Source organism: Macrobrachium rosenbergii, chromosome 12, assembly GCF_040412425.1.
Source record: "Macrobrachium rosenbergii isolate ZJJX-2024 chromosome 12, ASM4041242v1, whole genome shotgun sequence".
NCBI classification, from domain to species: domain Eukaryota; kingdom Metazoa; phylum Arthropoda; class Malacostraca; order Decapoda; family Palaemonidae; genus Macrobrachium; species Macrobrachium rosenbergii.
The window spans coordinates 81,913,406-81,940,335 of record NC_089752.1 but is presented as its reverse complement, the minus strand read 5'-3'; the positions used below and the strand labels follow the sequence as shown (position 1 = coordinate 81,940,335).

Here is a 26,930-nt window from a genome sequence, read left to right as displayed (position 1 = left end):
TTTATAACTTAGCTTTTGCTTTCGTTGATCTGTTGAGTATTTTCAGTATTATTAATTCCCATATTTTTCATGTTTTTAGTGAGTGGGACGGAATTAGGGAGGATTGGGAGATCTGGTGCCGTCGGTCTTCCTTCATTTAGTGGACTCCAACCCAGGCAACAATTCAAGCAGTTTCCAATATATAAATATATATATATATATAATATATATATATATATATATATATATATATATATATATATATATATATATATATATATATATATAACCATTGAGTTATTCAGTATTATTCAGCTTAACCCTTAAATGCCAACTGGACGTACCGTACGTCGACTAAAATTGTCTGTTGGGTGCCGAGTGCACATATGGTATGTCGACTACAAAATGTTTTTTTAAATATTCGCGGAAAAATAATTATAGGCCTAGTTTGCGAAAGGTTTTAAATCACGCGCCTTGATTTAAATATTTTGCTAGAGACTTCTCGTTTGTTGCAAAATGAAGATAAATGATTGAATATTACTAGAATGTAAGAGTTTTAGCTTACAATTGCATTTTTCAACCATTTCGGTCAAGTTAAAATTGACCGAAGGTTGAAATTTTGGCACTTATCGTGATTTATATGAAAATATGTCAAAATTGATAAAAGCTACAACCAGGAGTTATTTTTTGTTGTATTCTACATGAAATTGCACACCTTTTCATACATAAAACTTTATGTAGGAAAAAAAGAGTGCTTCCTAGGAATCCTCACCCAATACCATGCCAGCCACCAATAATGGACCCAAGGTAGTGCAATTATCAAACACTGTTTCCACCTCCTTGAAGTAGTGAGATGAGAAAACAGACCTGCACTTCCAGTAAGTCAAATGAAGATTGGAAGTTAAGAGATATATTGTGCTATTGTGCCTAAAGGCCAAAGAGGCAGATACTGCTCTGACATCAGGACCTTTCACTCAAAGTTGGCAACACGTCTTCCTGGATCCGTAATGTGCCTCTGAAATCAAGTCATTCAGGAAGAAAAACAGAGGACAAGAAGGGTTCTTAACTGAACACCAGAGGTTACGCTACTGGATGGGCCTCTGATTTTTTCTGTCCTACTCAGTTAGTACCTCAGAGCTCTGGCCGGACAGAGTACTCTCTCTTCTTCCTCAGAGCCAAGGATGCCCATTAAATTCTTAATGGTAAAAGAACCAGGCCAGGGCTTGGATAGGTTCTTGTTCTTGGCCAAAAACCTAGGGTAAAGAAGCAAACTGCATCTCCTTGGAAAAAACCTACCCTTTTATCGATGGCTTGAATTTCACTAATGCATTTAGCAGTAGCTAAGTAAAAGAGGAAGCTCAATTTGCAAGTGAGGTTCCTAAGAGAAGCGGAACGAAGGGGTTCAAAATCAAGACCTGTCAGCCACTTCAAGACTACATCCAGGTTCCAAGAAACCAGATTGTCCTTCCTCTGCTTTGACGTATCAAAGGACTTGATCAGGTCGTTAATATCCCAGTCTGACAAAAGATCCAGGCCTCTTATGTCTAAAACATGAGCTAAGCATAGCTCGATACCACTTAATGGTGGCGGAAGACAAATTCCTAAAGTTCCTCAGACATAAGAGGAAATCAGCAATTTGCATTACAGATGTCTCGGAAGAAGAGACATTGTTGTTGAGGCACCATCAATGGAAAACTGCCCACTTGGCCTGGTAGACAAGGCTAGAAGATTTTTGCCTGCATCGTGAAATAGCCTCTGCAGCTCCCCTTGAAGAGCCTTTCACTCTGACAAGCTTGCAGACAGTCTAAAGCCCATCAGGACAAGAGCGGACAACCCTTGGTAGTGTCTTCTGAAGTGGGTTGTTTGAGTAAAGGCAGTTTTGGGGAAGGAATCTTGGAAAGTCTACTAATAACTGAAGACGGTCCAGAACCACTCCTTCCGGGGCCAAAACAGGGTTATGAGGGTCACAGTTGCATTGTGGTGAGCTTGAAATTTGTTTTTCACTTTCCTGGTCATACTGAAGGGTGGAAAAGCATACATATCCAGACTGGACCAGTCTTGCAGCATGGCGTTGTGGTGGTAGTATGGAAAACTGGGTTTGTGAGAACAGGTTTGGGTTTTTTAAACCATTGTGTTTTGTTTTTCATTTTTAATTTTTGAGTGTTTGTTAGTGTATGATTATTTGATTATTCATTTTTATTTTTATTTTTTTCCTGCAGTTTGCTTGAGTGTGTTATGGTAGAGTGAGGAGCTCCCCTTCACCTAACCTGATAAGAAGAAAGAAATCAAAAGAAAAGAGACAATAGAAGAAAAGAGACAATTAGAAGAGCAGTTGAAAATAGAGGAAGGGATAAGACAGAGAAGTCATAAGGAATATACAGAGAGAATACATTTTTATTTTTATTTTTTTCCTGCAGTTTGCTTGAGTGTGTTAGGGTAGAGTGAGGAGCTCCCCTTCACCTAACCTGATAAGAAGAAAGAAATCAAAGAAAAGAGACAATTAGAAGAGTAGTTGAAAATAGAGGAAGGGATAAGGCAGAGAAGTCATAAGGAATATACAGAGAGAATACAAAGCAGCCAGATTGCAGAAGCAGAAACACTTCAGGCCGCCCTTCTCCCTGTTTCTCCACACACGACAATAAATCTTAAAAGGTGCTAATCCCAACACACTTGTAGCAAAGGAAGTTCAACAGCAGTTGGAAAGGGAGAAAAAAACTAGGTGTTGATCCCTCCAGTAAGAAGAAGAATATCGAAGAAATAATACTGGCTGATGCTGAGCAAGCTCACTCCCAATCTGAAGTCTAAGAGACCATAGTTGAGGGGAAAACAATAGTACAGTACTGGGATTGATGAATTAGGTTAGGGTTCTTTTGATAGTTATGGGAGGATTGTAGATTAACCCTTAAACGCCGAGCCTCTATTTACAAAAGTGTCTACCGTATGCCGGAGGGGTTTGGGAGTTAGTGCCGAAACGGAAAGAAAGTTTTTTTAAAAAATCACAGCACGCTTAGTTTTTAAGATTAAGAGTTCATTTTTGGCTCCTTTTTTTGTCACTGCCTGAAGTTTAGTATGCAACCATCAGAAATGAAAAAATATCATTATCACATATAAATATTGGAATATATGACAACGCAAAAAAAATTACATATATAATTGTATACAAATTGCACTGTGAGCAAAACAGTTAAAGCTAATGAGTTTTTTTTTTCGTTGTATTGTACACTAAAATTGCGATGATTTTGGTATATAACAAATTGTAAAACGATCAAAGCAACACAGAGAAAATATTATCACAAAATGATGCATGAATGGGTAACAGCATGGATGTAAAAAAGTTTTTTCAACAATTCACCATAAATCGAAATATTGTGCTAGAGACTTCTCGTTTGTTGCAAAATGAAGGTAAATGATTGAATATTACTAGAGTGTAAGATTTTTAGTTTACAATTGCATTTTTCGACCATTTTGGTCGAGTCAAAGTTGACCGAAGGTTGAAATTTTGGCACGTATCGTGATTTATATGAAAATATTTCAAAACTGATAAAAGCTACAACCATATGTTTTTTTGTTGTATTCTACATGAAATTGCGCACATTTTCATATATAAAACTTTATGTAATGGCTAATAGAAAACAGCGCAAAAATTACGACAAAGTGACTAAAGAATTTCTGAGATTTTCAGCAGAGTTAGAGCATGCAGACGTAAGGAAAAAGTTTTTTTTCAAAAACTCACCATAAATCGAAATATTGTGCTAGAGACTTCTCGTTTGTTGCAAAATGAAGGTAAATGATTGAATATTACTAGAATGTAAGAGTTTTAGCTTACATTTGCATTTTTCGACCATTTCGGTCGAGTTAAAGTTGACCAAAGGTTGAAATTTTGGCACTTAGTATGATTTATATGAAAATATGTCAAAATTTATAAAAGCTACAACCATGAGTTATTTTTTGTTGTATTCTACATGAAATTGCACACATTTTCATATATAAAACTTTATGTAACGGCTAATAGAAAACTGTGCAAAAATTACGACAAAGTGACTACAGAATTTCTGAGATTTTCAGCAGAGTTAGCTGATGCTTTCTTTTGGAAGAAGAAAGAAATTCAAGCATGCGTAGCTGGGTCACGCTTGTAAACAAAACAACAGTGTGATCCGTGAACTCCCAGCATCCCTCAAGGCACGTGATTTAAAATTTTTCGCAAACGAGGCCTATAAGTATTTTTCTGCGAATATTTAAAAAACTTTTTGTAGTCGACGTATTTTACGTCCACTAGGCACCCGACAGACAACTTTTGTCGATGTAAAATACGTCCAGTCGGCGTTAAAGGGTTAAGATTAATGAATTAGGTTAAGATTTTTGAGGTGGTCATTGTAGATTAAGGTTGATAAATTAGGTTAAGGTTCTTTTGATAGTTGAGGGGGAAAACATATATTAAGATTAAAGTTAGAATAAGTTTTGGGTGAACTATATTGTTAAGGTTAGGTTAAGTTTCCGTTCTGTAGGTTAAAGTAATAAGTAGGTTAAGGAAAGTCCGAGTTTCATTTAATAACCTCTAAATCTGTTCCCATCATACAACCAACTGTGACAAAGAAAAAGGCCCTACATCATCTGCTGTCCATGCAAGAGGTTCTGGGGCCGGAGAGCAAAAGAGAGGAAGAAGGTGGCTCTTGGAGGTGGCAAACAGGTCTAATGTCAGCTTGCCACACAGTTCCCAAAGATCCAGGCAGACCAGGGGATCAAAGGTCCATATGGTGGGAAAGACCTGCTTCTGAAGCTCAGTTTGTCTGCCAAAACATTTAATTTCCTGTATGAATCGGTGACCAGAATCACTTGATTTTGATCCGCCCACAGGAATGAGTGCAGTCTAGTTTCCAGACATAGGCTAAGGCTGTGATATTTGTCCACATGCATTGTCACTGTCTTATTGTGGACCATGGACGAGAAGCACTGAAGGCTTAGATGATCTGCTTTCAGTTCTCCGACGTTTCCATGTACAGTAGACTTTGTTGCTCTGGGGTCCACATACCGGATACTTCCTGATTCCCCAGTAGGCTTCCCAGCCTATGTCCAAGGCGTCTGAATAAAAGTCTAAGTCGGGGCTCAGAGGTTAAACGGACTTCCCTTCTAACAGTCTTTCTTTGGACAGCCACCACTGCAGGTCTGATTTGATCTCCACGGTGATCGGAAACACGTGTCTGGCTGTGTTTTCCTGTCCCAGTTGGCTTTTAGAAAGAATCAGAGAACTCTCATGTGCAGTCTGTCTAGTCTGACAAACCTCTATGGATGCCAGACCCCAGTAGCCTCATCCACTGTTGAGCTGAGCAAGACGAAAGGGCTAGAACACTGTGGACCATCTGGAGGCTGCTGGAAATTCTCTTGGGAGACAGAAAACCCCGAAAAGTCAGAGAGTTGAGTCTCCCAAAATAGAGGATCTCTTGCAACAGGTCAACTGAGACTTCTGTAGATTGATAAGAAGGCCCAGTTCCTTGGTATGAAGAAGAATCTTGTGTATCCTTCATGCATTTTTCCTCTGACAGGGATCAAAGCAGCCAGCTGTCCAAATACTGACTGATACTGATCCCTATTAAGTGGAATCATTTGTAGAGAGGAGCGAGGACTTGAGTGAACACTTGGTGGGTCATAGAAAGGCCGAAGCAAAGGGCTCGAAACCGATATACTTTGTCCTCATTACAAACCTTAGATACTTCCCAGAGTCTGGATGGACTGGAATGTGGAAGTATGTATCCTGCATGTCTACGGTTATCATCCAGTCGCCCTGGTGAATGGATGAAAGGACTGAATGGTTAGTCTCCATCTTGAATTTTGTCTTCTGGACAAAATGATTGAGGGTGCTGACATCGAGGCTGGTCTTCAGTCTCCCGATGTTTCTGGAACCACAAAGAGACGGTTGTAAAAGCCCCTGTGTTGATTTCTCAACTTCCTCTATGGCTCTCTTTTGGATGAGAGAGGAAACTTCCCCCAAAAGGGCCGAATGTCTCTCTGAGCCTTTCAAGTAAGCCAACGTGATGGGAGAAGTTACTAATGGGGGCTCTCCAAGAACGGGATGGCATAGCCCTCCTTCAGGACCTTGATGATCCATGGCTCTGCTCCTCTGATCAGCCACTTTTCCCAGAACTCTAGGAGTCTGGCTCCTACCAGTGTATGAAGGACTTCCTTCTCACTTTTTGGGCACTGTCTTGGCTGAGCCCTTCTTAATGGACCTGACTGTGAATCGGACATTGGAACGGGTCCTAACTGAGGTCTGGGTCTACCTCCATAAAAAGGGCTACTGCTGGAGGGGAGAGGCTGTCTTGGGTGCAAAAGCAGCCAAATCCTTAGGACGCTTGGAGGATTAGGCCAACTAATCTTGCATCGATTTCTTCTGAAGGTCGGATGCAATCTCCTTAACCGTATCCTGAGGAAGAGGTGATACAGGTCCACAGGCCAAAATAACAGGGCCAATTTCTGCATCTGCGTGACTCTTTCTTCTTTAATACTCCCAAGGTAAATAGAACGGAAAGCTCTAGAGAGCCATCCCTAATGGCCTTATCCACACAAGGCAGGGCTCCCAACCAGTCTAAGGTGATGTCTCCCAATAAATCCTGGAGATCCTCTATTTTCTTAGCTAGTGCTCCCACTGGCCAGTCAAGAAAGCTAAGAACTTCAAAAAGCTTGAAAAGATCCTTGACAAGGTGGTCTAGTTCCGCCAGAGAAAACATTATCTTTGCCGATGAGAACACAGAACATCAAGAAGAGTCGATGAGGCCAGAGAAATCTCCTTGGGAGGAGATGGTGACTCCCAAAGAAGGAACTTCCCTGGTGACGTAAGATAAATACCTCCTATGAATTAAGTGAGAGGGAGGAGGGCGAAAGATGCTTTCCCTTGTTCTCTTTTAGCCGAAAGCCAATCTCCCATCTCGAGAGACTTCTTGGAAGATGAAGAAAGTACCATCTTGGGGAGTCGAGTCCTGTCATCCAGTTGATTCATCATTAAAAAGGTCAAGGCAGGTGAGACCGGAGCAGCTGGGGCGAAAAAGGTGGGAAAATTAACCTAAAGATACTGTAGTAGAGCTGCATAGGAAGGAGGGGGAGCAGGTTCTTGATCGACCTCTTCCTCTTCTGAGGAGGCCAGGGACAGGATAGCATCATGAGAAGTCTTGGGAGCAGAGGGAGCTTTCTTCAACAGGGTCATAATTTCACCTAACTGTTGTTTAATAGAAGACAATGATGGCTCATCTTGATCTAAAGGTGAAGGTGACAGAGACCGTTGTCTCTTTGTAGACTGAAGAGGAGAAACATGCCTAAGAGCAGGTACTTGGCGCTCAGAGGTGGGTGTCGGGTACTGATGAGTTGTCACCCGGCGCCATGCGCTTGGGAAGTGGCGCCAGGCGCTCGGAAAGATGAGCCAGACATTTGGTTGTTGATGCTGGGCGCTTGGGAGCCAGGTGAGGGTGCTCAGCAGTTGGATGCTCAGGTGAGAATGCCTCTGGACTGTCCCATGTAGACAAAAGTGGATGTGGACTGGGGTGGGGACAGAAGGGTCCACAGCGTAACTACACGACGGCTGTGGGCTGGTACTAGCTGTCTTATACTGCTTAAGGGGAAGTGGATTTGAATGGCAGCCAACCTTACCTAAAGGGCACTTAAGCAGTCGTGAAGAATCTAGGTATCATTTGCGGCGCCTCCTGTCCGCGCCAGAATCGTCGAAACCTGAAGACAACTGATGCACTTCCAAAGATATGCCTTTCCAATGGCTGTATGCCGACACTGGGATCGTGCAACAGGCACGGAGGGGGCGACTATCCATGGGCAACCCCCACTGGCCTCCCTTGGACTTCCGGTACATCTTCTCCCAGGTTCAGGGGAGCAGGACAGTGACCTTCATCTAGGAGAACCAACGGGATGGGTAGCCACCCCCTCCACTTGCACTATACTGTCACTCACCACTTTTTCAGCGAACACTTTGTCCATGATCACTTTCAGTGACGTTCCTAATTCTGCCACTGTGCTCCCTACAAGGTTAATCTTCTTATCAAACCTAGATTCGAGACTGGCAATGGTATTAGGGTTGGAAGCAAGGGAGCCAAGCACGGGAGTAGGTGGATGAATAGGAGCAGAAGGAATAGCAGGGCTAGCTTCTAAACTAGGTTTAAGAGTAGTTCCTAGGCTAAGTGAGCGTCTCTCAGCTCTAAAGTTAAGTATACCGTAGTTTTATCAGACCACTGAGCTGATTAACAGCTCTCCTAGGGCTGGCCCAAAGGATCAGACTTATTTTAGGTGGCTAAGAACCAATTGGTTACCTAGCAACTGGACCTACAGCTTATTGTGGAATCCGAACCACATTATAGCGAGAAATGAATTTCTATCACCAAAAATAAATTCCTCTAACTCTTCATCAGCCGGCCAGGGAATCGAACTCCGGCCCAGTTCTCAGCTCTAGAAGCCGCTTTCCTCTTCCTATCCCTCTCTAATTTATCTAAGTGAGATTTAAGCACTTTCCAATGTTTCTCATCCCATGAAGAACAATCATTACAAGTTTTCTCCCTGCTACATTCTTGCTCCCTATATTTACTGCAGATTGAATGAGGATCATAAGATTTTGTTAGCCTAGTTTTACACACTTTGCTGCAATAGCGAAAACTAGATGTGCTAGAATCTGACATAATTTTGCCAAAAAACTAGGGAGCTAATTCAAAAAGCTAATAAACTGACAAAATCTTGTTGGCTACCAAAACAAAGTAATTGTACTTCACCAAAATCTGCAGAGACAACTGAATAAACCATCAAAAAAGCTGCTGCAAATGACACTGATGTGAGCACCAGAGCCAGCAGAAACAAACTGACTATACCTGCCAGTTGTTTCACATGCGCTCCGATAGAGGGCTGGGGCTGTCACCTACATAAAACAGTAGAAGCACTACCGCCAATTTTTAAAAAAGTTGCCGCGCAAGTTGGAAATGTTAGCAAAGTAATTACCTGGTAAGTTACTTATATGAAATGATGCTTTGGGATCAACAGTTTGCACTATGCATTACAGGTATTGCCTTACTTACGATGGGGTTAAGTTCCAAAATACCCATCATTTGTTGAAAAAATCATATCTCGAATATAGCCTAGCCTACACTAGGGTAGTCAGTACCATCTATACATATATGGTAGCCTAGCCTACACTACACAGTATACTCTATACAGTACACATACAGTATAGTAATTATTAATGTCAGCTAATTCTGCAGGTTCAATGCAGATTGACTTATGATAATTCAGTATAAAGAGAAACTGAATAACACTAACAAGAGCTAGCCTAGCGTACAGTATGATATATAGCATACATAAACAGTAGCCTAGCCTACAGTATACTCTATACGTATACGGTATAGTAGTAATTGGAAAGAGAAACCCACAAGATTCTTGTGTATAACTTGTTTACTGGTAAATACTTGCATATTACTTTTGATCAGACTGTACTTTCAGGTCCTAACTGTGACCCTTTTTCAAGAGATGAGTGTCGGGCTGTTTTCTCAGGCTGGTTCGGAAGAGGAGGAGGAGCAATCTTCTGGAACTTCTTCTCCCTCAGCTGTCATTTCTTATCTGTTTGTTCAGGTGTTTCCATTCTGTTTGAGATGTTAATCTCCTCCTGTCAATCTGATATCCTGATCTGATGGTCAGTGGTATTAATCCTTGTGGTAGATGGTAGTCTCATCGGTCTGTTGGGCAGGAGACTGCCTTTCCTCCAGGTCAGCTGGTTGATCTTCATTTTCTTCTGTAAATGAAAAAAAAAAAAAAAAAACTAAGAGACTTCTGACCTGGAGGTGGACAGCTGTCTCCTGCATTTTAAACAGAAAATGGTGAAAATCACATACAGGTATTACCACTGACCATCAGATCAGGTTATCAAACCCATCGACAGGTTGGAGATTAACAACTCTCAACACATGGAAACCAGTAGCCATCTATATATAAATGACAGCCACAGGGAAAAGTTACCAGAAGATTGTGGGCCTTATTAATACAGCCTAATTCTGCAGGTTCAATGTAGGTTGACTTATGAAAAAGGGTACAAAGAGAAATTGAATAAAACTAACAAGAGTTATTTACCAGTAAACAAGTTATACACAAGAATCTTGTGGGTTTCTCTTTCCATCTTCAGAAGAAAACTGAAAGAAGTTTTTGTTTAGTTCATAGTAGTAATTATTAATATCAGCTAATTCTGCAGGTTCAATGCAGACTGACTTATGATAATTCAGTACAAAAAAGAAATTGAACAACAAGAACAAGAATCAGACTGTGCTGTAAGGGGTACTCACCAAGATTTGGTCCGTTGTCGGCATACGTGAGCGGTGTCAGGCTGTTCATGGCTCCGTATAGCTAAAAATCGGAAGAGGCGGAGGATGATAAAGCTGCAGGATCATCAACTCGCTCCTCTTCAGATAGTATTTCTTCTTCTGTTAGTTCAGGTGTTTCAAGAAAATAGTTGTTAAGAGATGAAGGGGACCAAGGCTCAAATGTTGGGGAAGGGGTGCGGGTGGGGGTAGGGGTAGGGGAAGGCGATGCCACTGGAGTCGTTCTCTTAAAGAAGTATTCCATCGTTGACTGCATAGTGCGTTTTTTCTTTCTTCATAAACGACCCGGTAACATGCAACAGCGTCTTGATGCGCTCTCTCAACTTTAGCAAACTGTTCCATGTTCCCATCCATTTCACTTAAAAGTTTCAGTCCATGTTCAAATGAGGCTAAAACCTCTGCCAGTGCTTTTGTTGTAAACTTTGCCCTGGCTCTTCAATTTCTTCTTCCTCTTCTGCTCTTTTTCTCTCTTCTGCAAGTGCAATTAAATCTTCTGCTGTTAGCTCTACATCTTGCACATCTAAAAGATCCTGGATATCTTCCTCATCAAGTTCTAAATCTAAACTTCTCCCAAGTGTCAAGATCTTTTTATTAATTTCCACAACTTCTTCATCCTTATCAAAACCTTTAACTGAATTCACATACACTTGTGGCAGATTTTTCCAAACCCCATTCATACATTCTTTCTTTACCTCCTTCCAATGTTCACAATGGAGTTCAGAACATTGAATTCCTTCCAGAAAGTTCTGAGATCTTTCTCCTCATTATACACAGCCTGAACAGCCTGAGCAAACGTGTTCCGAAGATAATAGGCCTTGAACATAGCCATAGCCTGATCCATGGGTTGTATGAGAAAAGTTGTGTTTAATCAAAAATCTCTTGTTAATATCTCCGATGTTCTGAGGGTGGCCAGGAGCACTGTCTAGAATTGGCAGAATTTTGAAGAGGATTTTGTTTTCCCTACAATAATCTTTCACTTCTGGAATAAGGCAATGCACATCCCAGTCTTTGAATAGCACTGCAGTCATCCATACTTTCTTATCATGATGGTAATGCACAGGAAGCGTATTCTTGTCGATTCTCTTTAATGCCCTTGGATTTTTGGAGTGATAAATCATGAGTGGCTTAAGTTTATATCCAGCTACATTTCCCCCAAGCAGAAGAGTCAGTCAATCTTTGTGTGCCTTAAACCCAGGTATCATTGTTGCTTCTTTATGGATGTACGACCGCTGAGGCATATGCTTCCAATACAGTCCTGTTTCGTCGACATTAAAGATTTGCTCCAGTAACTACCCTTCATCAATGACAATCTTATGTAAAGCATCCTTAAATTTAGCACCTCCTTTGGCGTCAGTGCTTGCTGCTTCACCGGTCATTTCCACACTATGAAAATTATGACAGTTTCTGAAATGATGAAACCATCCAGCACTTGCCACAGAACTTTTGTTGTGGTTATCATTTTTTTTTTTTTTTGTTCATCAAAAAGCTCCATTTCTTCCAAAGGCCCTATCCTCTTCTTTGATATAACTGTCGAATGAACTGAAGCAGATGCCCTTATAGCGTCCATTATCCATTTCTCGTCTTTGAGGAAGATGGATACCGTCAACTGTGATAGATGCTCATCACGTGCGATTACCATGATGGGCTTTCCAGCGGCACTCTGGTTGATAGTTTTCATTTTCTGCTCCACTGTGATAGACAGACTGCCTCTTCTTTTTCACACTACCAACAGAAGACACTTGGGTGTTTGGCAGACATACTAATACAAATTTGAGTATTAGAGTTACTTACAAATGCACAAAAATCGCAAACAAACACTGACCTATTTTAACTTCCTACACAGCCTCTCGGGCCAACGTATTGTACACTGTACACTGCCTGATTATACGCTGTTGACTGCGCCAGTCGTATACGAAATTTTAAAATACGTATTTTCAAAATATTGTTGTATCGATATTAATTGCTAATCCCATCGTAAAAGTGAATTATCGTAACTCGAACACTACCTGTATCTATCAATAGCAACAATATTTATAACCTACTTTGGATAGAACCTGGATAATCATGGAATTGCTGTAATCTTTTTACATTGTAAGTGACTATCTACAGCAAATTACGTAATAAAAACAATGCTAAAAGAAACATTCATGCTTATGTAAAAAAAAAAAAAAAATGATAACTTACCATGTCACCGAGCATACTGTTTTGTGTTCGAACTTCATTCCCAATGTCAATTGTGAGCTGTCAAAGGAAAAATCAGCTTTTAAATTATTCATCAAATCTTACAATACAACTAGTTTAAAGTTAGCATGGTAATTAACACAACTAATTCAAAGTTAGCATGGTAATTAAAAACATTGAAGTTTACCTTGAACTCTGAAAACTTCTTAGTCATTAAGAATATCCAACTACAATATTAGAATTTTGTTCTAAAACTCCTCAATAATGTTACAACAAATGGGGAATAAAATTGCAGTACATAATAAAAAACTGGCAAACATAATACAGTACTGTACAATGACATACTGAGTAGTGGACAAACACACATATACTGTGTGTGTGGGTGTGTGTATATATACAGTATATATATATATATATATATATATATATATATATATATATATATATATATATATATATATATATATATATATATATATATATATATATATTTTCATGATGTTGCCTTGTAATACATATATCCTCCTATAATTTTGACATATTTACTTTTTTCATGTGTTATGTTTAATGATAATGGTTGTTGAAGTGTCATATTTAGTTTGGCATCAGATCTCAAAAGAACTTGATTAAGTAACTTGATAGCGTAATTTAGAATTGTTAATACAGTTTTAATAGTAACGTAATTTTGAACAAATATCTTTCTTGGTAAAAGCGTAGTATGTGAACACATGTGTGTGTCCACCAGGGCTTGTTTCATTTCAATTGTCATCAGTTGAGATAAGATGGAACGCTTTGTTTTGGGGTTAGTGATGACAGCTTTTGAAAACAAACGCCGATTCGTCCCCATATGGGCGGCTCAAGACGCAGTGATTTCATGTTGTTACAGGCGTTGTTCGAGTCACGTTCGCCACTTGGAGAGAAAGAATCGTGTCTGATCAATTACGTCATGTTTTGTAAGATGCGTTCAAAAGCGTTTTGCTGGGATGACGTCATTTTCCTTCTAGAAGCTTCTTCTTTTGTATCTCGCACCCAAAACGCTTTAGTGACGTCACTTCCCTGCTTCTAGAACTTTTGTATCTCGCACCCAAAATGCTTTAATGACATCACGTAATTGTTTCACTGTTACAGGAATCCTAAAATTTGTTTCAATCTGATTTCTGAGACCAGTCAAATTGGTTCTCCTCTCTCTCTCTCTCATTCCTAATTAGGAAGAGATTACTTTTAACGTAATTTTTTGTGGTCACTTTTAACATTAACTTTTGAGATCTGAATTTAGCAAAGTTATCTAGCTCGTAACGGCGCCTGGTAAAACAGTGTGTTTTGAGTAACGCAGCTGCAGCAAGTGATTTACAGAGGTTTTCACAAGTTGTGTAAGGTAACGTGAAATTTTACTTATTGATACCATGGTATGATAAGTTAGGAAATTTTGAACAAGTGAAATCATTATTGATAAATCTTATGTGTATTTTTGTGTGATTTTCTATTTACAATCTCTTTATATTTTCACATTTTTTGTGTTGGTGATGTAACATTTATTTACATAGCATTTTAAATATTTCTTGGTAATTTAACATTGCATACGTAATTTAACATTGCATATTTGATTTTGATATCTCATGTGTTAAGATTTTCTTTTTTAAATCTTGAGTAATTCTTGATAGTTTAAGTTTTGCTTGATTAATTTAAATTCTTGATAAAATTTTTGTGAATTAGTTTTGTTTCATAATTTAATTCAAGAATTAATTGAGTGTTGTGTTATTTACAAGTAACAGTAAATTTTTCAGATTGTGAATTCTAATTAATTGTGAATTCTGATTATAAACTTTGAATTTGAAAATAAATTTTTGTATTTAACATTTTTAGAAAACAGTGTTTCATTTATTGATCACCAGTGAATGGGATTGATTGTGTGTGCATAAGGCAAAGTGATAAACATGTTTTGTTCTTTTAGTTTTGCTAAAGTGAATTAAGACCAGGGAAACAGTTAAGAGCTTTTTGATGGAGTGATGCCCTTCTACTCTAGAAGATTTCTAGTTTAATTTTTGATATCTCACACATATTCTGATGAACTTAGTTTGATTTTTCAAGTGATTGATAAATAAGTTTTTTCTTAAGGGATCACTGTTACCTTTAGAGTACTCAGTCGTAACAATTAATGTTATGAGAGTTCAGGTATCTGGCTGAAGTGAGGTATATTTTTGAGTCTTGAGATTAGTTGTGTAATAACCAGGTACTTGATACGCATCGTGACATTATATTGTTTGGTGCCCAGAGACCCGTGGAACAAAACAAAATATCACTCTGGTTTATGGTTTATGCTGGTGGTGTTAGGGATATATTTTGATAGGAGAGTGACCACATAGTTATATTTTGCTTTGTATTGTGAATTATTTAGTTGAGTAACTTAGAGAAAATGGCTCTGTTCAATGTTCAGAGGTTTTTAGCAACTCCTTCCATCCAAGAGTTAACTGAATCCAACCTGACTAAGGCACAGTGGATTGCTTTAGCAGTAGCATGTGGGGGTAATGTGTCTAGTGGTATGATTAAGGCACAAATCAAATATATTGCAATCCAAGCATTGAAGGACTCTGGTAAAGTAGATGAAGAGTTGGGAGAGGCGCAAGAATTGTTGAATGCAGCTGAGGCAGAATTTACAGATAAACATGAGCAAAAGAAAGAGAAAAGTGATGCAGAAACAGAGCTTAGACGTATAGAAGCAGAAGAAAATTTGATTAAGCTGAGGATACAGGCTGAAAGAGAGAAAATGCAAGCAGAAAGAGAAAGAGAAAGAGAAGATAGAGAGAAAAGAGAAAGAAAGGAAAGAAGAAGAAGAAAAAGCAGCAGAAGAAGAAAGAGAAAGAGCAAGACATGAAAGGGAGATGGAGTTAATAAAAGCTCGATCCACATTACCTGTAACACCATCTAACCCTACTCAAGGTAATTCAGACCCTGTATTTGATGTAGTAAGAGTGCAGAAATTAATTCCAAAATTTACAGAAGAAGCCCCAGATGAGTTTTTTTATCACTTTGAAAAAGTGGCTTCAGGTATGGGATGGCCAGAGGATAAATGGTCGGTCTTGTTACAGAGTGTTCTCATTGGTAAAGGAAGAAGTGCCTATTTAGCCTTATCAGCTGATCAGTGTAAAGAGTACAAGGTACTCAAACACAATGTGCTACAAATTTACCAGATGACCCCTGAATATTATAATGAAAGATTCAGATCTTTGAGAAAGGATGACAAGATAACTTTCTTGGATTATGCATACAAAGTAAGAAGATGTTTTAAGCGATGGTTGGAGGCTGCTAAAGTTAAATCTATGGACGAACTTGAAGAGTTAGTAGTCCTAGAACAATATCTTAGAGGAATTCCTGAACACATAAGAGCCTATTTAAGAGAGAGACTTGACATTGAGCGAAGATTTTAATATAATTTATAGCAAAAGAAATTATAATGTCAAGTACCAGAACCAACAACGCACAGGTTTCAGATCTCATCCAAATTTCAGGAACATTACAACTGGAAATCCTTCTAGTGGCTATGCCAATACAAAGCCAGGTAACAACCCTCAGCAATTGAATGTTAAATCCTCATCATCCAGTCTGTTCTCAAGACAGATACAGAAGACTAATGTTGTCTGCTACAAGTGTGGAAGAGTAGGACACTACAGTCGAGATTGTTATCAGACACAACAGCAGACCAAACCAGTTGGTCAAGTGGTTAAAGGTAACCAGGTGAAGCAAACTACGAAGAGCAGTGTGGGGATGACTGAGACTAAACAAGCAGAGTGTTTAGCAACCAGTGGAAATGTAACTTCAAGCAGTGAGTGGCTGAGCAGCTTGGAGGCTTTTAAGCCATATATCTATGAAGGTACGCTGACAACTCAAGGAGGAAGTGTGCAGGTACCAGTCAAAGTATTACGTGATATGGGGAGTAACCATAGTGTGGTAGTTCGTGGTGCTCACCCACAGCTGGAGAAGAATCTCACCGGAGATTCAGTTATTTTGAAGGGTATAGGAGAAGAGGTAACTCCTATATGCCGCTTGCATTTGTCCTGTGAATTGGTGACAGGAAATGTTGATTTTGCTGTAAAGGACTCACTAGCTGTTGAAGGTGTACATGTTTTACTGGGCAATGAAGTTGGTAGTGTACCATTTGTTCCTTGTCCTATAGTGACAGACAAACCGTTAAGGGTTAGTCCTACTGTAGATTTAGAGAAGAAAAACCCCCACCTGTTTCCAAGTTGTGTAACTACCAGGAGTATGAAGAGAACTATGTCTGCAAGTGAAGATACTGAGGATTTACCTGCACCAGAAGAATCAAGTGAAGGATCTCTAAGCTTAGAAGAACTGTTCCAGGAAAGTGAAGTTTCCCCTAGTGTTAGTAATGAAGAGATTTCCCAAGAAGACGAGGATCCTGTTGTTATTGAAGAGACTCTGAGTAGTCAAAGTGTGCCTGAAGATGGTAATGAAACTACAGAAGCAGAGTTAGCAGATATGGAGAATTCAGCCCTTGAAGTTGGTCAAGTGACTAGAGAGAAGCTAATGAAACTGCAGAAGAGGGATACAACATTGGCTGATCTGTTCTTCAGAGTTGTTGATCAAGAAGAGATGCAACAAACCTCCACCTGTTATTATCTAAAGGAAGGATTGCTAATGAGGAAGCATCGACCTGCAGATATACCAGGAAATGCTGAATGGGGTGAATATCATCAAATTTTGATTCCATATCCATTGAGGAAACAAGTTGTAGCAGTAGCGCACGAGTCTGGACATATGGGAATCAGGAAGACTGTTGAGAAAATTATGAAGTATTTTTTCTGGCCTGGACTTCACAAGGACGTTAGCAAATTTTGCAGTGTGTGTCACACATGCCAGATAGCTGGAAAACCGAATGAAACCATTCAGAAAGCCCCCCTACAACCCATAGACATTAAAGGAGAACCCTTTAGCAAGGTAATTATAAATGTGGTTGGGCCACTTCCAAAAACAAAGAAAGGAAATGAATATCTATTAACATTAGTGTGTCCAGTGACTAGGTATCCTGAGGCGATTCCTGTAAGAAGTATAAGTGCAAAGGTAATTGCTGAGAAGTTGGTGGAGTTTTTCTCTAAGTTTGGAATACCAGAAATTGTGCAAAGTGATAGAGGGACGAACTTTACTTCAAAATTATTCCAGGATGTGATGAACTTGTTAGGAGTAAAACAACAGTTATCAACTGCTTATCATCCAGAGACTCAAGGAGCCTTGGAAAGGTTCCACCAGACATTGAAAAGTATGTTAACTAAGTATTGTAATGAATCAGGAAGAGAATGGGATGCTGGTTTACCTTTAATGTTATTTGAAGTTAGGAATGCTTATCAAGAAAGTATGGGATGTTCACCAAATGAAATGATTTTTGGTCGAGACATTAGAGGTCCATTGAAGATTCTTGCAGAGAATTGGGAAGAAAATCAAGAGGAAATCCAAGGAGAATATGTGAAGAACTTGAGGAAAAGATTAAGAGAAATTAGAAAATTCTCTTTAGAAAATTTGAAAATAAGTCAAGAGAAAATGAAAAGGAAATATGATGCTAAAACTAAGCTAAGAAATTTTAATATTGGACAGCAAGTTCTAGTGTTCTTACCAGTGAAAAGATTTCCCCTTACCAATAAGTTTCAAGGTCCTTATAGGATAATAGAGAAGTTAAGCGATCGAACTTATGTGACTGAAACACCAAGAAGAAGGAAACGACAGAGGAAGATACATGTGAATCTTTTGAAACCTTACTTCTCAGAGACTAAAACTGAAACAGTGTCAATAACACAGACAACTTCATCTACAAAGGACGATGACGGCTACAAATTGGGAGCTGAAAACAAGATGAACAACTCTTCAATATTAGAAAATTTGGAAGATAAACTAAAACATCTGAGTGTTGAGCAAAGTAGTGAATTAAGTGAAGTGATTCAAAGTTTCCCTGAAATTTTTGCAGATGTACCTAGGCGTACCAATCTGACAAAGCATGAGATAAAGATCAGAGAAGATGGAAAACCTTTTAAAACGAGAGCTTATTGCTTATCACCTTTTCATCGAGATGTCGAGATGTTTTGAAGAAAGAAGTTGAATATTTGTTGCAGCATGGATTAGCAGAACCCAGTTCAAGTCATTATAGTTCTCCTTGTGTGTTAGTGAAGAAACCAGATGGCTCATTTAGGATGTGTACTGATTATAGGAAACTGAATTCCATCAGTGTGGCTGACAATTATCCCTTGCCTCTTATTGATCAATTACTTGATAATATTGGGCAAGCCAAATTTCTTTCCAAGATAGACTTGTTGAAAGGATATTATCAAATTCCCTTAGATGAGAATGCTAAGTTGCTGTCAGCTTTCATTACTCCTTTTGGATTGTATCAATACACTGTTTTGCCGTTTGGTCTGATGAATGCACCTGCAACATTCCAGCGAGTGATGGATCAACTACTAGGATCAATAGAAGGAGTGGATGTATACCTTGATGACATTGTGATTTATTCTAATACATGGGAAGAACATCTGAAGATATTTAGGAAAGTGTTCAAGAAACTACTGGAAGCAGGACTAACAATCAACTTACAAAAAACTGAGTTTGGAAAGGCAACTGTACAGTATCTAGGATTTGAAGTTGGAAAAGGCCTTCTCGCTCCTATTGATGCTAATGTAGAAGGTATCCGTAAGGCTACCCTCCTACTACAAGGAAACAGCTACAAAGATTTTTGGGCATGGCTGGATTTTATCGCCGATTCTGTCCAAATTTCTCAGCCGTAGTAGCTCCCTTAACTGACTTAACCAGTCCTAAAAGAAAGTTTGTTTGGACTCCAGAATGTCAAGAATCATTTGAGAAGGTTAAAGCCATATTAACTTCAAGACCAGTGCTTCAAGCTCCAGACTTCAATAAAAACTTTGTGATATAAGTTGATGCATCCAACTGTGGAATTGGAGCTGTTCTACTTCAAGAAGATGACAACAAAATCTTCCATCCAGTATGTTTCATGTCTTCGGAGTTGAAAAAGCACCAGAAAACTTACTCAACAATCGAAAAAGAAACATTAGCATTAATCACAGCATTGAAAAAGTTTGAAGTGTATGTGAACCGACCTAGGAATGAAGAAATTTTAGTGTTGTTGGATCACAACCCAATCTCATTCATCAATAAGATGAAAAATAATAATATGAGACTGACCAGGTAGTCTTTATGCCTACAACCATATAATGTACGAGTTAAACATATTTCAGGAAAAGATAATGTCATAGCAGATTATTTATCCCGTTGTGAATCGTTGGATTCAAACCCGGGATAAGTAATCTTCTGGGGTGAGGAATTTCATGATGTTGCCTTGTAATACATATATCCTCCTATAATTTTGACATATTTACTTTTTTCATGTGTTATGTTTAATGATAATGGTTGTTGAAGTGTCATATTTAGTTTGGCATCAGATCTCAAAAGAACTTAAGTAACTTGATAGCATAATTTAGAATTGTTAATACAGTTTTAATAGTAACGTAATTTTGAACAAATATCTTTCTTGGTAAAAGCGTAGTATGTGAACACATGTGTGTGTCCACCAGGGCTTGTTTCATTTCAACTGTCATCAGTTGAGATAAGAGGGAACGCTTTGTTTTGGGGTTAGTGATGACAGCTTGCGAAAACAAACGCCGATTCGTCCCGTACGGGCTCAAGACGAGTGATTTCATGTTGTTACAGGCGTTGTTCGAGTCACGTTTGCCACTTGGAGAGAAAGAATACGTGTCCTGATCAATTACGTCATGTTTTGTAAGATGCGTTCAAAACGTTTTGCTGGGATGACGTCATTTTCCTTCTAGAAGCTTCTTCTTTTGTATCTCGCACCCAAAATGCTTTAGTGACGTCACTTCCCTGCTTCTAGAACTTTTGTATCTCGCACCCAAAATGCTTTAATGACATCACGTAATTGTTTCACTGTTACTGGAATCCTAAAATTTGTTTCATTCTGATTTCTGAGACCAGTCAAATTGGTTCTCCTCTCTCTCTCTCTCTCATTCCTAATTAGGAAGAGATTACTTTTAACGTAATTTTTTGTGGTCACTTTTAACATTAACTTTTGAGATCTGAATTTAGCAAAGTTATCTAGTTTGTAACGGCGCCTGGTAAAAAAGTGTGTTTTGAGTAATGCAGCTGCAGCAAGTGATTTACAGAGGTTTTCACAAGTTGTGTAAGGTAACGTGAAATTTTACTTATCGATACCATGGTATGATAAGTTAGAAATTTTGAACAAGTGAAATCATTATTGATAAATCTTATGTGTATTTTTGTGTGATTTTCTATTTACAATCTCTTTATATTTTCACATTTTTGTGTTGGTGATGTAACATTTATTTACATAGCATTTTAAATATTTCTTGGTAATTTAACATTGCATACGTAATTTAACATTGCATATTTGATTTTGATATCTCATGTGTTAAGATTTTCTTTTTTAAATCTTGAGTAATTCTTGATAGTTTAAGTTTTGCTTGATTAATTTAAATTCTTGATAAAATTTTTGTGAATTAGTTTTGTTTCATAATTCAATTCAAGAATTAATTGAGTGTTGTGTTATTTACAAGTAACAGTAAATTTTTCAGATTGTGAATTCTAATTAATTGTGAATTCTGATTATAAACTTTGAATTTGAAAATAATTTTTTGTATCTAACATTTTTAGAAAACAGTGTTTCATTTATTGATCACCAGTGAATAGGATTGATTGTGTGTGCATAAGGCAAAGTGATAAACATGTTTTGTTCTTTTAGTTTTGCTAAAGTGAATTAAGACCAGGGAAACAGTTAAGAGTTTTTTGATGGAGTGATGCCCTTCTACTCTAGAAGATTTCTAGTTTAATTTTTGATATCTCACACATATTCTGATGAACTTAGTTTGATTTTTCAAGTGATTGATAAATAAGTTTTTTCTTAAGGGATCACTGTTACCTTTAGAGTACTCAGTCGTAACAATTAATGTTATGAGAGTTCAGGTATCTGGCTGAAGTGAGGTATATTTTTGAATCTTGAGATTAGTTGTGTAATAACCAGGTACTTGATATGCATCGTGATATAATATAATATATATATATATATATATATATATATATATATATATATATATATATATATATATATATATATATATATATATATATATATATATATATATATATAGTACATATACATATACATATACATATATATATACTTAACAATTATGTGTTCATATCTTTGCCTACAAGCATCTACACATGCGGCTGAATTCCATAAAATTTTTATCGTTTTATTCTTCATTTTTCACCATTTACCATGAGCTTTAATTCAAATGTTTCTACATTGGTTTATTATTCATACTTTATAAAAGAATGAAATACAGTATATTTATAGGTATATATATAGATATCACCGGTTACTATGACGGATATATATACATATATATACATATACAGGCGACCCTCGTTCAGACGGACTAATGGGGGGCAGGGTGTCCGTCATAGTAACCGGTGATATCTATATATATACCTATAAATATACTGTATTTCATTCTTTTATAGAGTATGAATAATAAACCAATGTAGAAACATTTGAATTAAAGCTCATGGTAAATGGTGAAAAGTGAAGAATAAAACGATAAAAATTTTATGGAATTCAGCCGCATGTGTAGATGCCTAGGCCGAGACATGAACACATAATTGTTAAGTAAAAAGAAGTGGAGTCTCTAAAATGAAAAGTAACATAATTAAATTTAGATTACAGGTACACAATCCTTTACCCAAAATCCTTGGGGCCAGATGTCTTTCTTTTTTGGAATTTTTCGGATTTCGGAACTGCGAGGTTAGGAGCATAATCAAACATCACTATTGCAGCAAAAGCTTTTTTTTTATGTTTTTTCATTTTAGTTATTTAGTCATATATTTTATTATTTATATTACTGTACTATTAAATGAATGTGAGATAATTTAAGATCACCAGTAATAAAATAGTGGGATAATTAAGACTATAAGTTCACTAACACATTTTGTTTTCAACAAAAACATTCCGTAAATGCAAAAATATACATGATCAAAATAATTGTATTCAACTTGTGAATTTTAACAATAAGTAAGACTATAAAATACATTTCATCATATCGATCTTGGAGAGGGATGTTTTTTATTGTTACTAATGTCATCATCAGCTTGCAGTCGTAAATCTGAGGATGGTCCGGGAATAGGATTCGCAAGTGATGATACATCACCACAAGACTGTTGTTGGATTTTTCATACCACTATAAGTTGAAAATATTGCTGAATTCTTTTCATGAAGAAATAATTATATAAAGCAAATTACTGAGTAATTTTTGCCATCAGCAGTCAAATAATCACGATCAAGGCGATGTTCAAACTTAAGTGCCTTCACAATATATGTTTATAAATAGAACAGAAATAGAGGGCTGTCACTGGCCTGCAGATCTCCATGGCAACCAGCCAGCCATTCAGGTTTTAGCTGTATTCTGTCTGAGAAAGAATGTTTTGTTCAGAGATGACGACGATGACATAATGATGACATAAGTGCATGTGTTTTGAATACAATACTGTTCATAGTTTTTAAAAGAGTATGTTTATTCATTACATGAAGAACAGAAAGAATTCCTTCTTCTTATTACTTTGTTCACAGTTTTTAATAGTGTATGTATTTTATTCATTAAATGAAAAACAGAATGAATTCCTTCTTCTTATTACTTTAAGTGCAAAATTGTTGGTTCAGAGATTCTTCAGCAACAAATTTTTATTTTTTTTTTGTCTAAGAAGATATTTACAAATGCTGCATTGACATATCTTTAAAATAAAATTCTTCTCTTTAATCTCTCGAGGATAGAATTATGCTGCATAGAGGGAACTGGCAATTTCTCTCTCTCAGTCTCTCTCTCTCATGCCATTTGGCACATAAACACAAGTATTGTTCAGTAACTCAGTTTTTGTTTTCATAAAGTTTACCTTTGTCATGTCTATTATTTCCTAAAAAAACATGCAAAACATCGTACTGGAGCTACCAGCCAGGCAGCAGATAGGTAAAACTGTTAATGCTCAGTGATTGGCTACAATACTTCCTACCCTTCCAGACAACAGCATTTCTTCATGACGGTATGCACTGTGAACAAGTCAAATTGGTTACAAGGTAAAAGCATTTCAGTTTAGTACAGTATAAATACAGAACAGTATATATATAAAATAAAAATATAAATGAAAAGGTTTTTATTTACCTTTGGTTAATAAAAAGGAAAACTGTACACAATGAGCAGAGGAACAGTATCTTATATTGTGGACGAACATTACGTACTTTAAATCGGCTGACCCTCTTTGGTGTCCGTCTTATACGGGTCTTAACGGGTCCGGTTTAACAAGAGTCAACTGTATATATATATATATATATATATATATATATATATATATATATATATATATATATATATATATATATATATATATATATATATATATATATATATATATATAGGCACAGTTTAAAACTTTTCAAATATATTCATCAGAAATTATTTCCGGCTTACGGCGCATGTTCGGGTCACGCCGATCGGAAGAAATTTGGCCCCAAAACGGCAGAATAATCATAATTTGAAGGTTTTTAGATGTAAAACTCAATAATAATGCAGTTTACGTCGTTTTCAATGCACCCAGAGCATTAAAAGTAAGGTTTTCTTATGATTTTTGACGATTTTGACAATTTTCGGTTTCTTTTTTTTTTTTCGGGTTTTAACGAGCTCAAGAACGGAACCCCGTTAATCAGGGGACTATATGTATATATATATATATATATATATATATATATATATATATATATATATATATATATATATATATATATATATATATATATATAATAACAATAAAACCCCGTACTCGTGTTCTCACAATTCACAGACTCACGTATTCGTGGATTTCTCTGTGGAGCGTATCTACCCATTATTCAGGGAAAATTCGCCCATTCGTGGTATTTTTCACTGAGAAATATTCACTGATTACTGTATTTTCATATTTTCATGACTAAATGCACTTTTTGTGATAAAACTATTAAAATACTCAGGTATAAGCATTTTTAGAGGGATTTCTTGTGTTTATCAAAATAAGCAGTTCTAAGTGTTTTTAGAAGGGTTTTAAGTATTCGTGGATTTTAGCTATTCGTGGGAGGGGGGGGTGCGGTACGCATCCCCCGCGAATACAGGGGTTTACTGTATATATACATATAATGTATATGTATATATATGTATATATACATATATATATACATATTGTATATTTGTATATATATGTATATATGTAACAGGTCATGAAGGTGACCTTTTGGGAAAAGAAAGTGATAGCTTTTCGAAGGCGTGAGATTATGACTGAACACAGCATGTAATGAAGTGGGTGTTTTTCGCATTCAGCAAGAAGTCAACGTTCTCAGAGACCCTTAGTTACTAAACACATGGAGCGGAAGTGCAATTTCAGCTTAGAAACTGCTACAAGGTTATCTGGTTACAGATCTGGATTTGAAAAGATAATCACTGCGTTTTTTTTCCTGTCTTGGTCTCTGAACTAACTTGAGCTGGGAACTGCTTCATTCCGACTGAGTGTGCATGTATGTGTGTGACCAAGTACCTCGTGACGTCTTGGAGTACAGAAGGCATGTCTTTGACGAACATTGAACTCGTCGGGATGTCACGAGAGTGTGTTCATATGTGCGTTGAAGAATGAATATAATGGGAGGGATCATTGAATGAGTGGGCACTACGATTCGTTATTTGTATAACTGAGCATGTGAACTGTGCAAAGGGGAAGCACATGCACATGGAGTCTGTGTTCCAGAGGACTTTTGTGAAGTGAGTACAACTCATAAACATTTTAGATTTTTTTTTCAGACTCCGGAAAAACTCTATCCATGTTGCAGTGAAATCTTGTGGATATGCATTTGTATTTTGTGAATCTGGTTTTTAATATAACGATCGTTCTTTTCCAGGAATCCCATTTTCCTCTTCAAAATAGGGAGTGGTGAGTCATTTATTTATAGATGAAATGACTTTTATAATGAACTGTGTGACTGTTTTATTGTTTTGGATGACAGATGGGTTGATTATGCATTTTACTGTACTTTAAATAATTGGGTGTCGATGTTTGGACCTCATTCAGTAGATTTTCATAGATATGTGTGAGTCATTCGATTTCATTCTTTCGTAGCTTATTTGAAGTTATTTCCATTATTTCTGTCAATAAAGTTTAGTTTTGTAACTCAGTGTCTCATTCCGGCAAGCCTTGGAATTTAGGTGAAATGAATAACTTATGTTGTGAGGGTGCGAGATCAGCTGACACAACAAGTTGGCTCTCGCTGCCAAACTCATCTCAGAGTAAGTGAGATGCTAACCTCCGTCCTTAAAACAGAGAAATAAATAAAATACCGGCCTCATAAATCGGGCCCGTAACAGCTGGTGGCTAGCGGTTAAAAGTAGTTAGCAGAGGGTTTAGAATTGGTTAGATAGATAATTGGATAATTAGGTATGTATATGCTTCTTAAGAGACATAATTTAGCGTTGGCATCTCAGAATAGGATTTTGTTTTGTTAGGACGGGGTCAGCATGAAGTGTATTTCTTGAGGAGTTGCTTTGTGCATGTTTAATAATGCGTCTTGACAGCAGTTGTCAGTAAGGGATAAATGGGGCATTGCATTTAGGATATTGAAGGGTATAATGTGAAGTAATTGCAGTATTTTGACCGCTTGTGTGTTAAAACGTGAAGAGCGAGAATTTTGTTGTTTTTATTGAGAGAATTTTGTTGTTTTTTATTATTTGTTTTTTAATGTTAAATTGGACTTTTCATTGCACATGCAACTGATTTATTTTTTTGGGGGGGCGGTAGCTGTAGTGATGGCTTCTTCTGAGTGGCACAACAGTGACGTCACTAGTTTGAGCGGAGCGTCTTGCCTTCTCTGTGTGCAACACGTCTGCATTGTGGGTGCTCCCTGCAATGACGTCATTCCTTTTGTGACGTGTCGGCTCCATCATTAGTCTGGGCGGGGTTTTTCTTGCTTCGTGCATTTGAAATTTGATTTTTCTTTTTATATATAGCAAGCGGCTGTTCACATCGGCGTTTAGGGTTTTTTATTGTTGTATTGGGTCTGGGAACTTTTGTATTTGAATGGGTTTTTATTTTGATATGGGTTGAATTGCGAGGTGTAAATATTCATTGAGCCAGTGTATGTACATTTCTTTGTGTTTTTTTTATTTTCTTTCTTCTGTTGTTGTAATTGCACACATATGAGTGTTGTTTTTGAGTGTACATGTGTATGTGGATAGAGCAGTTGCATTTGCTTGACTGGCATTTTCTACTTGGACAAAGGAGGAAGTGTGCATCCAGCAATTTGTGCCTTGG

General features: G+C 37.4%; 1 protein-coding gene across 4 annotated transcripts in view; it reads right to left on the bottom strand.

The window, feature by feature from the left end:
- Window positions 1-26,930, bottom strand: part of LOC136843738 (BET1 homolog) — a 293,632-nt gene that overhangs the window by 99,157 nt on the left and 167,545 nt on the right. For all 4 annotated transcript variants that reach the window (XM_067112388.1, XM_067112389.1, XM_067112391.1 and 1 more), the window contains one exon: window positions 12,510-12,566. In XM_067112388.1, the coding sequence (XP_066968489.1) occupies window positions 12,510-12,566 (57 nt within the window). The remainder of the gene's footprint in view (window positions 1-12,509; window positions 12,567-26,930) is intronic.